Below are 15,812 nucleotides of genomic sequence, written 5' to 3' on the forward strand. Positions count from 1 at the left end.
CTCCTCAGAGAAAAATCCTAAAGAAGCATTACTGCCATGAGGCTGTTCTCCACCCCCCAAAGCTAACCAGCACAAGTGGACTCTGAGCACCTCAAGGATACGGACGGTCTTGTCTAGACTTGTATCTCACATGGACGGTGGTGCCTCACACATAGCAGATGCTCAATACATACTGGCCAAATGACAAAGACCACTGTGCATGTTGGTTTTACTCCCTGCAGATATCCTTCTCTCTCAAACCTGCTATCCTCCCCTTGCAGATACCAGTGACCATTTAATTTTTTAATTTAATACAGTGCCTAATGTACTGCTGGCATTCAATAAATAATGATCAACAGTTTGGCATCTCAGTTTGAAAATCAGCAAATTAAGAGGAGAAAAACCTGTTGTCCACTGATTGTTGCCACAGGAATGGCTGAAGCTTGAGGGATGCTACTCTCCATGGTAACGGTAACCTGCCCTGGAACCTTGGGGGGAAGTGACAAGGTAGAAGGTGGAGCAGGAGCAATGGGACGGCTAGGCATGGTGGGCTTCGGGGGCGGCTGCGAACAGAAAACCACACGAAACAATCAATAGCTTTTTACGAGTGATGCATTTCCTTCTATAGTTAAAAAAGTACACAAATCAAACCTGGAGAGGGCCAGGAAAGATCCAGAAGCCTTATATATTTTATCTCTTAGCATCACAGCTCTTCCATTCAAGTACCAGCATTTCCATTTTACAGATGAGGAAGCATACAAAGCAAGGCTATGTCACTTGCTCCAAGCCACACAGACAGTAAAAACTGGAACTGGGACTGAAGCCCAGACTTGGATGGCTCACAGCCCACATTCTTTCTTCTGTACAATGCTGTATCCCAAGTTTGGGTGGAAGTAAACAAAACTCCCAGTAACTAAAACATTGCGACAAGGTAATACACAAGGCGATATTCTCAGATACCCCCAAATTAGTGAGCTTTAAAACAAAACCTTGGAGAAGAGTGCCACTCCAAGATAAAAACTAAGTCAGCATGCCCATTAACTTGAATAAAGTCAATGTCAAAATGGATACTAGAAAAGATCCTGTGATGCCAACTGCCCAGCGGCACAAGATAGGCACTGCAGAACAGCAGAGCTCTGAGCGACAGAAAAGAGCTGAACTGATGGGTCAAACAGAGAATGCTGTGATATCCTGGATGCGGCCTAAGACTCTGTGAATACTGTCAGGAATATGAGCCAGTCCTTAGCTGTGGTTTAATGTGAAATTTTAAACCTCTCCATTACCTTCATAAGTCCCTCCGAAAAGGAGAGTGGCACTGCTGGCGTCAGATGTGCTGGTGGGGCTGTCACTGTGACGGGTGTGCCCGATGCAACAGCATGGTGTGTAGACAACATCTGCACCTGCGGATAGGGCCTTACCACAACAGGCTCTTGCTTCTCTTCACGGGACTGGAGGGAGCCGCCGGAACCCATGTGCTCCCTGGCAGTGACTTCAGCCTCTCGACTAGATTCATCATTGACTAGTAAGGGCATTAAGGGAGAAACCGCATGTCATATGCTTTCAGTGTTAAATAATACTAATGAAGTAAACAGCACATACAGCTGTCAGCTAGGCTGATAGCTCAGAACCTGGAGCCTGCTTTGCATTCCGTGTCTCCCTCTCTCTCTCTCTCTCTGCCCCTCACCCACTTACTCTCTCTCAAAAATAAGAAGGCATTAAAAAAAATAAAAAAAAAAAATGATCTCAAACAGCTGGAAGAGCAATGCAAGACAGGATGCTTTCATTTAAGGTATTTATTTAAAAAGTTATAAAAACCTAACATTAAAAAGATAACATAAATATTCTTAAGCCCAAGAACATACAGCTTTTCAAAACAAATTTCCTACAAAACAAACATGGAGATCTCTATCATTATTACAATCCTATCATCATTATGTACACCTTTTGAAACTCAACAATTCCACTTGCAGCAATGTATCCTATAAAATACATAGTACATGTGTAAAATGACTTGTGTACATTATTTGTTTCACCATTTTTATTCCAGTAAAGGAATTTTTAAAACCTACGTATCTATCAACAGGTGACTGGATGTATAAATTCCGGTATACTCCCAGACTACCATGCAACTATAAAAATAAGACAAGGAAGCTTTTTAGGTATTCTTATTAAAAAATCGGTAATGTGCATTATGCAAAAACATATCTAAAGGAAAAAAGCAAGGTACAGAACAGTGAAAAAGTAATCATACATGCCTTTATTTTCTTATGTAGAAACATAACTCCCAAAGTATCTTGATTTCTTGATGGGAAAGAAAGTAGATTCTGAGAGAATAGGGATAGGAGAGATACTTTTTGCTATACACTCTTTCTTTGGGAATTCTGGACCAGAACAACATGTAACTATTTAAAAACAATTTAAAAATTGAGGGAATTCGAGTCCCACATTGGGTTCTGTACTGACAGGGCAGAGCCTGCTTAGGATTCTCTCTCTCCCTCTCTCTCTGCCCCTCCCATGCATGCCTTCTCTCTCTCTCAAAATAAATAAATAAAATTTTTAAAAAAGCTAAATGAAATCCCATTGGATATACCATAGCTTTTTTAACCATTATATCACTGATGGGCTTTTAGGTTATTTCCAAATTTTTGCTATTATCAACAACTCTGGGATAAACATCCATATGTATTTTGAGTTCTTGTCCAGCGATTTCCTCAGGAAAAAAATCTCTGAGTACAGGTGTTACGTGAAAAGACAGATGTACATTTTACATTTTGTTATATGTTGGTTTTTCTCCCTGGTCATTCAGATTTTTTTTACTTTGATTTTTAAAACCACTCTATTGATGTACAATTTACATACAATAAAATGGCTATTCGAAGACTAGAGAGTTCAACAACAGTTTTGTTTTTTTTTTTTTACGTTCTTAACCAACAGGCTAGGAGTAGAACTGCTGGGTCAAATGGTAAGTAAATGTTTATAGGAGACTGCCAAAATACCTTCCAAAGTGGTTGTACCGTGTTATAGTCCCATCAGCCAGCGGATCAGAGTTCTAGCAGCTCCTTATCCTTACAATTCTTGATACACAGACATTCCAGTGGGTGTTTAGCGGGGTTCTCATGGTGATTTCAGTTAGCATCTCCATGATGACTAGTGATGTGCAACTTCTTTTTATGTGATCACAGGTCATTCATAAGTATCTTCCTTTGTGAAGTATATGTTTCTTTTCAAAAAAATATTTTTTTTTTACATTTATTTATTTTTGAGAGACCGATAGAGTGCGAGTGGGGAAGGGGCAGAGACAGGAGACAGAATCCGAAGCAGACTCCAGGCTCTGAGCTGTCAGCACAGAGCCCAACATGGGGCTCGAACCCACGAGCCGTGAGATCATGACCTGAGCCGATGTCGGATGCTTAACCGACTAAGCCATGCAGATGCCCCATGAAGTGTATGTTTCTATATTTTGTCCATTTTTTAGTCAGTCAGCTTTACTGAGGTATAATTTACATAGAAAATCCACTAAGCCTTTGTATAAAATTAGATGAGTTTTTGCAGGAGTATACAGTATTCTAACCACAATACAATCACGATGGAGAACATTTTCCATTACTCTTACCGGTTCATTCATGCCCCTTTGCAGTCAGTTCCCTCCCTCAGACCCTCCTACCCCTTAGAAACCATTAATTTGCTTTCTAACACTATAGTTTTGTGTTTCCTGGAATTTCATACAAATAGAATCATACAATATTTGGTCTGTTGTGTCAGTTTCTTTCTCTTAGTATAGTCAGTCCTTGAACAACATGGATTTGAATTGCACAGCTGTACTTACACGTGGCTTTTGATACAGTACAGTGCTGTAAATGATTTTTTCTTCCATATGCTGTTCTTTCTTTCTTTCTTTATTTTAGAAAGAGAGAGATCGTGCATGTGCGTAAGCAGGTTCCACACTCAGCATGGAGCCTGACACGGGCACTGATCCCACAACCCTGGAATCATGACCTGAGCAGAAATCAAGAATCACACCCTCAACCAACTGAGCCACCCAGGTGTACCTCTTCCTTAGGCTTTTCTCTGTAACATTATCTTTTCTCTAGCTTACTTCATTATAAAAATACAGTATATGATATATAAAACACAAATATGTATCCATTGTTTATGTCATCAGTAAGGCTTCTGCTCAACACTAGGCTATTAGTAAAGTTTTGGGGGAGTCAAAGTTATACTCAAATTGACTCAGAGGGCCAGTGACCCTAACCCTCAGGTTGTTCAAGGGTTAACTGTATAATGTTTTTGAGGTTCATCTATGTTGTTCTATATGCTAGCAGTCTGTTCCTTTTTATTAAGTAGTTTTCCACTGTATGTATAAACCAAACTTTATCTAGTCACCAGCTGATAAATTCTGGGTTGTTTTCAGTTTATGGCTATTGCTTCTAGGAACACTGATTCTAGGAACACTGAAGTATGAACATTGCTTCTAGGAACACTGAAGTATGAGTCTTTGAACATACATTTCCATTTATCTTGGGGAAATATCTAGGAATGGGATTGCTAGGTTGTATGGTCAAGTTTATATTTAACTCTATGAAGTACTGCCAAACTGTTTCAAAAGTAGCTAGATTATCTGGCGTTCCCAACAAGAAGGTATGGATTCTACTTGCTCCATGAACACCTCAAACTTGGTATTGCTGGTATTTAATTTTAGTCAGTATAGTAGATATGTAGTATTTTCTGTGGTTTAGTTTGCATAGCCTTGAGGAAATAACACAATTGAGTATCCTTCATGTGCTTATTGGACATTCCTATAGTGTCTTTGGTGATCGGTCTATTCAAAGTTTGCCCATTAAAAAAAATCAGAGTGTCTCAAATAGCAAAAGCTATTAAGTTACAAGAGTTCTTTATATATTTAGGATATAAGTCCTCTGCAGATATATTTATCCAAATGTCTTTGTGGCTTGCATTTTTGTTAATGGTGTCTTTTGAAGAACAGGCATTTTTAATTTTGATGAAGTACAATGTATCAGTTGTTTCTTTCATAATTAGTGTTTTTTGTGACCTAAACAGTATTTGGTCACTGCAGTTTCCATGTTTTCTTTTAGAAATTTTAAGTTTTACGTTTAGGTCCATAATGATACATTGTGAGTTAATTTTCATGTAAGGCAAAAGTAAAGGTTAAGGTTCATTTTTTCCATATGGATATTCTGGTGTTCAAGTACTATTTTGTTGAAAAGACTATCATTTCCCTATTGAATTATCTATGTACATTTGTCAGAAATCAGTTGACCATTATTATGTATGGGTCTGTTTCTGGATCCTCCACTTTCAATGATCTATATTTCTATCTTTATGCCAATACTACACTGTCTTGATTAGTGTAAGCTTACAGCAAGTCTTAAAATAACGTAGTAGAGTCCTCCAACTTTCTTTTCTTTTTAGGGGGATCAAAATTGCTTTGTCTATTGTAGATCCTTTGGTTTCTACATAAATATAGATTCAGGCTGGCAAGTTTTACAAAAGGACATGAAAGGATTTTCATCAGGATTTTTAAAAATCTACAGATCCCCTTGGGTAGAACTATTATTTTAAAAATATTGAGTGTTCCAATCCATAGGCATGATTGATCATTTCATTTATCTAGGTTAAAAAAAAATTTTTTTAATGTTTATTTATTTTTGAGAGAGAGAGAAACAGAGTGTGAGCAGGGGAGGGGCAATGAAACAGGGAGACACAGAATCCAAAGCAGGCTCCAGGCTCTGAGCAGTCAGCACAGAGCCTGTTGAGGGGCTGGAACTCACGTACCGTGACATCATGACCTGAACAGAAGTCAGAGACTTAACTGACTGAGCCACCTAGGTGCCCCACTTTTATCTAGGTTTTTAATTATTCTCAGCCATGTTTTTCATAGGTTTTTAACCCTAAGTCTTACACACGTTTTGTTAGTTTATCCTTAAATATTTTGTTTTTTTTTTTTTATGCTCTTGCAAATGACATTTTAAAAACTTCCTTTTTCAAAAAAATTGCTAGTATTTAAAAATATAATTGGTTTCTATACATTGAACTTTTATCCTGAAACCTTTACTAATTTCACTTACTAGTTCTAAGAGCTTTTTTCTTTTTTTTAAAGTTTATTTATTTTGAGAGAGAGTGTACGTGCACTCATGTATGCAAGCTGGGAGAGGAAGAGAGAGAGAGAGAGAGAGAGAGAGAGAGAGAGAGAGAGAGAATCCCAAGCAGGTTCTGTGCTATCAGCACAGAGCCCGACACAGGGCTAGATTTCACTAAGTGTGAGATGAAGACCTGAGCCGAAATCAAGAGTTGGATGCTCAACTGACTGAGCCACCTGGCTCCCCCCTTTTTTTCTTTAAAGGGCTTTAAAAATTTTTTTTAAGTAATCTCTATACCCAATGTGGGCCTCAAACTTACCACCCCAAGATCAAGATCAAGAGTCACATGCTATTCTGATTAAGCCAGGCAGGCACCCTAGTATTTTCTTTATATATAATGTTTTGAACCTTCCCTGTTATCCAAACAGATCTTCCCATAATTAAATTTTTGAGGGAATGGACAATTTAACAACTTTCCCCAAACCTATTTGTCCAGGAAGACTTTGATTTTTGACAATTTCATTAAGATACACTTTACTGAGCATTTCCTGTTAAGATCTTTTTGAAACCATTTATCATTTCCTTCCAGATATCTGAGTTCTTCATTTCAGCTTATTTTTACCTGAAAAGAATCCTGAAAGGGTAGTTAAGAACACTGGTTGTAGTCTACACTTCTGAAATTTGAACGTGTTTGAGATCCTGATATGCTTTTACTTCTGATAAAAGCGATAGGAAATATCAAGAAAATATTTAATTCCTCATGGAAAACTTTTGTTTCCTTCTCTGAGAGCAATAGAAGGAAAAAACACACACTATTCACAAGTAAAATTACAGACAATTTTAAGTCAATGATTTCCTCAACAAAATCTGAGGGCAATTATTCCTAAATGACACCATTTTTAATAAGCAGCATAATTCTCTGCAAATAGACATTCAAAAATACTCCCTTTAAGCTATGCTCCTTTATTCATTCATTCATTCATTCATTTATTTATTTTAAAAGAGAGAGAGAGAGAGAGAGAGAGAGCGCGCATGCAAGTCAGGGAGGGGCAGAGAGAGGGGTGGAGAGAGAGAATCCCAAGCCAGCTCTGCACTGTCAGTGCAGCGCCTGATGCGGGGCTCAAACTCACAAACCATGAGATCGTGACCTGTGCCAAAGTTGGACACTTAACTGCCTGAGCCACCAGGTGCCCCTAAGCTATGTTTCTTTAAATTATTCTATGAATTTATATCAAAGACAAAATACTGTCAAAAATATTTATTAAAAAGCAAAGAACTTTAAGTGGCTCTGTAAGGACTTGATGACCACTACTTTGTGTCCTATGATGGAGCAAGTACAGCAAATACAAAGGTACCCAAGGTGGATGTGGTTCTAGCCCTCATTCCAGGAGGTCCAACCCCTGACTTGCGGATGGTGGAATCAGTAAACACCTCCTAGAGAAAGTGACATCTGAGATGAAACCTCAAGGAAGAACAGGAACTAACCAGATAAGTGAGTGTGAAAAGGAAGAAGGAAGATTGTGGCAAAAGGAACAGAATGTATAAAGTCTCAGAGTCAAGAAAATTGGGAACTTTTTGTCATTCATTTAGAAAATGAGTAGCTACTATTAAGCAGCAGACATAAAGTAGCTTAAAGTTATTTCAAGTCTAAAGAGAACTGAAATGAATTTGTAACAAAAAAAAAGTTGGCAGGAGGGAAGCAAAGGGATAATGAGGTTGAAACACTAGACAAAGGGCCATAGCTCACAGATAAGAGAGAGAGACAAAGCAATTAAAGACGAGGCCATGTTCCTGGTTTGAGCAGACAGTGGTACCATGAGCAGACAGTGGTACCATTTACCACGATAAGGAACTTAGGAAGCAGGAGGTGAAGAAAACGGAATAGAAAAAGAAATACTCCACTTTGCAGTGCCAACTTTTTTCTTGACACATTTAGAGAAAAGACCACTTGAAGGAGTTCCTCAACTTCAGCACTACTGACTGGACTGGATACTTTGGGGCACCGGGGCAGGGGAAGCTCTAAGGCCCATTTAGCAGCATCCCTGACATTTAACTATCAGATGTCAATAGCACCCCCTAGTTGTGACAACCAAAAATGTATCCAGACATTGCCAAATTATTCCCTGGAATGCAAAATCATCCCTGCTGAGGACCACTGACCTATAGCACTCAAAGGGTATACAACCAAAAACTAAGTGCATATATGTGTGCATATTCCGTTGATCCTTGAACAATGTAGGGGTTAGGTGATGGCCACACCTGCAGTCAAAAATCTGCATATAACTTTTGATTTCCTTAAACTTAACTACTAATAGTCTATTGTTGAGTAGAAACCTTACCTGTAACAGTTGACTAATACATATTTTGTATGTTATAAGTATTATATATCATATTCTTGCAATAAATGAAGCTACAAAAAAAAATGCTAGTAAGAAAATCATAAGGAAGAGGCAAGTCAGTTGAGCAGCCCAGTCTTGACTTTGCTTTAGGTCATGATCTCATGGTTGTGAGATCGAGCCCCGCTTCAGGCTCTACACTGAGTGTGGAGCCTGCTTGGGATTCTCTCTTTCCCCTCTCTCACTCTGTCCTTCCCCCACATTCACCTACCTTCTATCTCTAAAAATAAATTTTTAAAAAATTATTGAAAAAAGAAAATCATAAGGAAGACAAAATACATTTACAGTACTTTACTATTTTTTTCAGAAAAAATCCACATGTTAATGGAGTTCAAACCCATATTTTTCAAGGGTCAAATGTACTGTTTTTTTTCAAACCTTTTTCCTAGTTCATAGGCTCATAAAAGGCAAGAACTATGCCTTACATAGTTTGGACTCTCTCATGGCACTATAATACTCTGGGCATTAATTAAAGGAGAACACACTACTGTATTAAAAATATAGTTCTTGTAGGAATGCTTTAACGTAGGTTTCTGGTATACTCTAGTACAAGTGAAAGAATTAAAAAAGGAATTTAAAAAGCCTTGTTTAGATTAGAATTATAATATATCCTTTATTCAAATTTGATAACCTAGTATTTACTAAAATCCCACAAGGAATTTGCTAATTAAAAAAAATTTTTTTTAAATGTTTATTTATTTTTGAGAAAAAGAGAAACAGAGTGTGAGCAGAGGAGGAGCAGAGAGGGAAGGAGACACAGAATCGGAAGCAAGCTCCAGGCTCTGAGCTGTCAGCACAGAGCTTGATGTGGGGCTTGAACCCACGAACTGTGAGATCACGACCTGAGCTGAAATCGGATACTGAACTAACTGAGTCATCCAGGCACCCCCCCAAACTGGCAACATTCTTAAAACAAGAAGCAATATAGGAGAACATCGCATATCTCACCTGTGGCAGCTGGGTTTATCAATCCTGCAGAACCACTGTTTGCAATCTGTGAAGGAGCCTGGCTTAGCCCAGTGGATGGGGTTCCTAACCGAGGAAACTGTTGAGAACTCATTTCCACCTGCAGTGCATACAGTCATATGGTTATTACTAAATTCTCACGTTAGAATCAATAATGAGAAATTAAAGCATCTCCAGTACCTATACTTTCCTTTAGAAAAGCAAATGCAGCATCATTCACCTAGAACAATTATTTGTGATCAATATACAGTGCAGAAGTAAACTAAATTCTGTTAAGTTTTTAGTGGACATAGGTTCAATAATAAAATCATTTGTGTGGTGTTGGGGGATACTGACACTCCATAAATACAGCTTACCACTCTAAAAAATCGACACTGAATTCTGTACAACAGCCACATGACAGGTATTAACACAATACATATACATCGGTATAAAGTTTTATGGAAAATAGCATGTCCCTTTGAAAGACTAAAGCTTACACCAAGGTGACCACAGCTGTCATGTATATGTCATAGGAGGAATCTGAGGGGAGATGCCTTGTTCTAAGATATCAGAAAGCTGACATCAAGACCTACTTCAAAAGAACTCTCAAATGATTTTCTGCACAGGCTTCCGTTTACCGATTTCCTCCGCCTTTCTCTCACAGACCACCCCCACCCCCCACTAAGCCAGAGGAACCAGAGACCTTCACCACTTTCTCTAAATCGACCCTCACTTTTCCCTCAAGAGCCAAGCTCTACCGGTCTTTCGATTCGCACGCAACCCCACCCCCACCCCAAAGCCCACCGCTGAGATTGGAGAACACAGGTTTCCAGACACACTTCGGGTGTCTGAGACTCTCGGGGAAGAGGGAGGACGGCATTCTAGGGATCCCTAGCACAAGCGGCGTGCCTCTTTACCTGCAGCCGCCGCCCGCCGCCCGCACCTCCCGCTTCCATCTCGCCGGGCTGGGGGTGCCGCGGAGGGCCCATCTCGGTGGCAGCGCTGGGCTCCGGAGTCGTGGAGACGGATCCTACCGGAGCCCACTTCGGGCCCGCCGCTGTCCAGCCCAGCCGGCCCCGCTCACCCCCGCCACCCCACTGGGGCTCCGCTCCAGTACTCTGCCCCCTAACCTGCCCCTACCTCCCCCGCCCGCCCATTGGCCCCACGCCGGGCGCGTCATTCGAGGGCCCGCACCAATCCGCAGAGGCCTGCGCGCTCTGATCCCGCCCCACCCTCCCGCCGACTCCCAGCCAATCAGGCGCGAGCCTCGCCGGGGCAGCCCAAACCCCTCGAGGCTGAGCCAATGGCAGAGGAAGACAAGCGCTCCCGGCGAGAGGGGCGGAGAGGTGGGAGGCCCCGCCTCGGTCGGGGTCTGAAAGCGGCGGGCGCAGGGCCCGGATGTGGAGAGTCACTTTAAACTGCTCCAGGAGCCAAACTCCCTGGGCCGCCCGCCCGCCGGCGTTCCCCCAGCCGCTCTACTTCCCCGCCAGGGCCCACGCCCGCCACGCCCCCAAGCCCGAAACAGCCCACCCCTCCTGGAGCCTCTCTCTTCCTTGCCGCAGGACACCGGGTCCCTGCCGCCGGCCCAACTGCCAAGCCCAGCTCATGGAAAAGCGTAGATCTGAGCCGCAGGAGACGAGGCACCGCTGCCCTTCCCCAGGGACGCTCAGCGGGACGGACGCTGCAGCCCGGCTCAGCCGCCCCGCCCCCTCGTCTCCTCCCCTCCCCTCCCGGGCGCCCGTCCCGCCATTACCTGGGTGCTGCGCCGAGGGGCCGCCGCGCCGCCTCGAGCTCGCTCCTGTGCGCTCTCTGCTTTTGGGGCCGACGTCCTCAGGCTCTGGACCCGCCGCCACCGCCGGGGCGCTAGCACTCTGCCCCCCACCCCTCAGCCCAGCGCCGCTGCTTCCGCCGCCGTAACGAGCCTCTCATCTATTGGCTGGGGTAGACCCCGCCTCCCTCTGGGGAAGCCAGTCACCGCCCAGTATGAGCCGGAGAGCGGACGAGCCTGCCCCTCGGAGCCGCGGGGTCCTGTGGGAAATGTAGTCTCCGGTGCCAGGAGGGCGGGCCTGGGCGGGACCTCCGGGCGACCCGGCCCGTGTAACACACCCCTTTGCTGCCTAGAGTGGATTCTGCCTTTTCTCTTTGCTTAGTAAAAAGGTAGTGAATCCCACCCCTTTGCCTCAGCTGATGGCACTAGGTTGCATTTTCCCCATGGAGGTGCGGCACGGGAAAAGGGTAATGGAGGCCGACTGCAGCGGGCCGAAGAGGCCGCAGGCAGGGCCGAGGGTTTTCCTGACTGTGCTCACTTCCCCGCGCGGTGTGTGGGACTTGATGTCACCACCGAAGGCCAACCACGGCTAGCAAAGCCTAAGCATCGTGGGAGAATCGGGTGCGCTGAACTGGAGCTATTCTGTGGGGTTTGCGCCCAGCGCGCCGCCTCAGGCACTGCGCACCGGGCTGGGCCGCCCCAGAGCGGTACACCCTCGGGTTGAATCAGGCCGGCTAGAGAGGGGATCCTGACGCAAGGCTCGGGCACTGTGCACTTGCTCAGTTTTTTCCAGATTACAAAGAAGCCAAGGGGGATGGTGTTGCTTTGTTGTTTTGTTTGGGGTGGAAGATTGGAGTTTGTACACCTGTAGAAGTCTTAGCGAAAACTGGGGAAGCAAAATTTGGATCTGTATTATGTTCCCCTCCTCCTTTCCCAGATGGTAATTTAGGCCTGGACTTTTGTGACAAGTTAGAAATAAGAGGGGCTTAAATCTCTCCTTTCTATCGTGCACAGTTCTGTAAGATAACTGATTGGTAGGACGATAGTAGCTCAAGGCAACAAAGATGAGCCTCAAGTACCCCTCTCCTTCCTCAAGCCATTTTCTCACTTTCTTCCCTTCTCAGATTTCTTCTGAAAGTAACTGATGTGATATACTTTAGTCTGCTCTCTCCTTAGGCAGTCTCTACCCCTTGTTGGATTCTGCTCCTGCCACTCTTCTCAAACTCCTCCCCAAAAGTTGCCAGTGACCTACTTCACCCAGTGGTCCTTGCTTAGTTCTCATCTCCTCTACCTTGTTGACAGTAATTCCTCCTTAAAGTGTTCTTCCCTTGGCCTCTATAACCACGCTTTCTCCTTGTTCTACTCCTATCCTTATCAAACTCCATGGTACCTCTTCTTTCTCACAAATACAGCCTTCTCCAAGGCTCCAATCATCTTCTGATTTATACTATCTTCCTAACTGGTTTAATGCACTCTCACACTTTCAAATATCATTCTTGAAAATGACTCAAAATCTTATCTACACAATGTGACTTCTCTCATAGTTGTACACTTACAGGTCCACAAATATGTCTTACAACCCCCTGAAAAGTAACTGATAGAACACCTTTATTGATTTGTCTCATGTATGTACTCCTGATTTCTGGGTTTGATGAATGGCATCACCATCCTCTCTGCCTGTGGTTTTATTGTTGTTATTTTCCACTTTTCCATCTCCTAACATCACCATATGTACCTCTATACCCCTTTTCCAATGGTTACCATAGCCTTGGCTCAAGCTTTCACTATTTCTTGTCTGGATTAGAGCAGTGCTGTAATGAGTGCCCCCATGTGAATCTCATCCTGCCCCCAATCTGTCCTCCACAGTTATTTTTCTAAAACATTAATCTGAGTCCATTCTTCCCATCCTTGGCGTTCAGTAACTTCAGAATAAATCTCTAAATCCAGTATTCAAGGTCTTAATAATTTAATCTCTCCTACCCAAACATAGGATACTCTCTCAACAGTAGTTTCCACCAAATCTCCAAACAGCTTGACTTCCAGAGTTTTGCTCAAGACTGACATGCCTTCTATAAAGGCCTCAACCTTCAGTGATCATCCGGTAGAGTCCTGCTGATTCTACGCTACCTAACTGGAAAGAAAAGGATTTATTATCTACTACAAGCCTTCCCTGAATTCCTCTCCTCCCTTCTCCTCCACAGGATACTTCCTGGAACTTCTTCAGTACCTCTAATGTAGCACTGTCTACTCTGTATTTCTCCTGGAGTAGGCAAAGAAACCACTGATCTTTATATCTCCAATAAACAGGAAGAATTCAATAAATGTTTGCTGAGTCTAGTCACAAACAAGTCAGAGTACATGAGTGAAATCTGAGTTTTCTTTAGTTACTAGGGATAGTCTCTGCTGCTGTATTCATGCATATCTCCAATCCTTCATATCATGTACACTTGAAGGAAAATCCATGGTTGTGTTGCTAGGTTTTAGAATCCCCATCTACTGGGCTTGGTGTGCTGAAGACAACCTCCTGGTGCCCTGGCTGGGATGAATCTTCCATATATCTCAGGTATTCAAGCCCCCTATCAGTTTCAGGGACTCATTACTCTCTTGGATTCTTGAAAATGATGTTGCCCATACAAGACAGTTTTGATGGATTGAGCAGAGACACCAACAGGTATGCATATACTAGGTGGTTATCTAAAGAAAGGGAAGTAACTACTCCCCTCTGCCAACAAAGGGCACAGGTTCTCAATGCAAGTGTCCTGTGGTGGTCAGTCAAGTGTCAGCAGGTGGCCTATACGTGTTTGTGATGTAAACAATGCCTTTGGCACTGGACCCCAATGGTTCTCAGTCTGTAAGAGCCTCAGTGGTCCAATGATACTCTTTGCAGTTCCTCTAAGTCCAGAAACTCCCATTGGCCCAGCTCTTCATACAGAGAAACCTAGTCCCTTCTTGTTTGCTCATCTGTAAAGGGAGAATACCGTTACCTATCTCAATCTTTTTGTATAGATTAAATGAACTATAGATATAAAGGATGTGATGTTTTTGAACTTTCTTATATCCATTGTCTTTATGACCTTCATCTGTTTATTACTGAGGCCAGACTCAGCATCTGTCTCCTCCTGGCACCACATTCTGTACCACTGTCCCTACCCCAAATGCATGTATGCTAGGTGTGGTGGGCAGACACTAGAATGACCTCTCATGATCCTCCTCCTGGTGTTTATTCCCTTGTATAATTCCTTTCCCTTGAGTATGAGGAGGACCCGTGATTTGTTGTAACCAATAGAATATGACAAAGGTGACGAAATGCCACTCCATGACATGTCATATTCTATGAGACTGTCTTGCTGCCACACCTGATCTAGAGGCTCCTACCTGGGCTGATGAAACAGCCAAGCGACATGGCAAGGGACTGTAGGTGGCTTGTAGGAATTGTAAGCAACCTCTAGGATTTGAGAGTGGCCTCCAGAAAACACTTGCAAGGGCTTAGACCTTCAAGCCTACACACCAAGGGAATTAATTCTGCCAACAACCTGGGTGAGCTTTGAAGCTGATTCTTACTTAGTCAAGCTTCTGGATGAGAACTTAGTCCAGCTGATACTTGTAATTGTAGACTTTGAAACTATAAGCAGAGAATGAAGCTAAGATACACCTGGGCTCCTGACCCACAGAAATTGAGATAATACATGTGTTGTTTTAAGCTGCTGAGTTTGTGGTGATTTGTTATTCAGCAATAGCTAACTAATACACTCAGAGTAGAGTGGCATCTGATCCTAGGGCATCTATTCTATAGGCTGTCCTGAAGGAATATACTGTCCAAACTAGAAGGAATGTAATTGACCAAACGTCTCAATTCTCCAGAATTTGAAAGTAGAATTTGAAATATATAGAAGAAGAGAAGGAACAGAAGCTGAAAAGCTTGAGCATCAATGAAAACCATAAGAAAACTGAGCCAGAAACAGGCTGCAGCCATAGACAGAAAAGAGCAGCATAGAGTTCCCAAGGACAACTGGAAGTCGGGAGAAACCATAGAAGCAGAAACAGATAAGGGACAATTCATTAGACAGTGGGTGGGAGATGGACAATTACCTCTTAGAAAGTCAGAGCAACCAGAGCACCTGGGTGGCTCAGTTGGTTAAGCGTCTGACTCTTGATTTCAGCTCAGGTCGTGATCTGACGATCATTGAGTTCAAGCCCCAGCACTGGGCTCTGTGCTGACAGGATAGAGCCTGCTTGGGATTCTCTGTGTCCTTCTCTCTCTTCCCCTCCCTGTGGTATCTCTCTCTCTCTCTCTCTCTCTCTCTCTCTCTCTCTCTCTCAAAAATAAATAAATAAACATTAAAGAAGAAAAAGAAAGCCAGAGCAACCAGCTGACTCAGTCTCTAGAACTGACCCAGAGGAGGTTTGTGTGTCTTCAACTACAGCATCTGCATATACAGATGAGCCAGAGTGAACCCATCTTCTTTACAGCCATGCCCAACCTGTTGATAAATTCACATTAACTTGAGTGAGTCTCACTGTAGCAGCCTAACCCTGTCAAGGTGAGGTGTGAACCTGAAGGCAGGCAGTTGAGAGGTGATACAGTGGCCATGCCATCTACAAAGATCCCAGTTGCTGTCTCCT

The 15,812-nt window shown here is 43.0% G+C and overlaps 1 protein-coding gene across 11 annotated transcripts in view; it reads right to left on the reverse strand.

Moving 5' to 3' along the window:
• SAP130 (Sin3A associated protein 130) overlaps positions 1-11,317 on the reverse strand; it is an 80,962-nt gene extending 69,645 nt beyond the window's left edge. For 2 of the 11 annotated variants that reach the window (XM_049615804.1, XM_049615795.1), the window contains exons 1-4: positions 10,339-10,566; positions 9,422-9,539; positions 1,263-1,498; positions 384-542 (exon numbers count right to left, since the gene is read on the reverse strand). In XM_049615804.1, the coding sequence (XP_049471761.1) occupies positions 384-542; positions 1,263-1,498; positions 9,422-9,539; positions 10,339-10,410 (585 nt within the window). In that variant the 5' untranslated portion in view covers positions 10,411-10,566. Of the gene's footprint in view, positions 1-383; positions 543-1,262; positions 1,499-2,975; positions 7,021-9,421; positions 9,540-10,338; positions 10,567-11,174 lie in introns of those variants that run through there. The other 9 variants (XM_049615801.1, XM_049615799.1, XM_049615797.1 and 6 more) reach the window with 7 other exon arrangements.
• Positions 11,318-15,812: the final 4,495 nt, after the last annotated feature.

This window comes from Panthera uncia (assembly GCF_023721935.1).
Source record: "Panthera uncia isolate 11264 chromosome C1 unlocalized genomic scaffold, Puncia_PCG_1.0 HiC_scaffold_3, whole genome shotgun sequence".
NCBI classification, from domain to species: domain Eukaryota; kingdom Metazoa; phylum Chordata; class Mammalia; order Carnivora; family Felidae; genus Panthera; species Panthera uncia.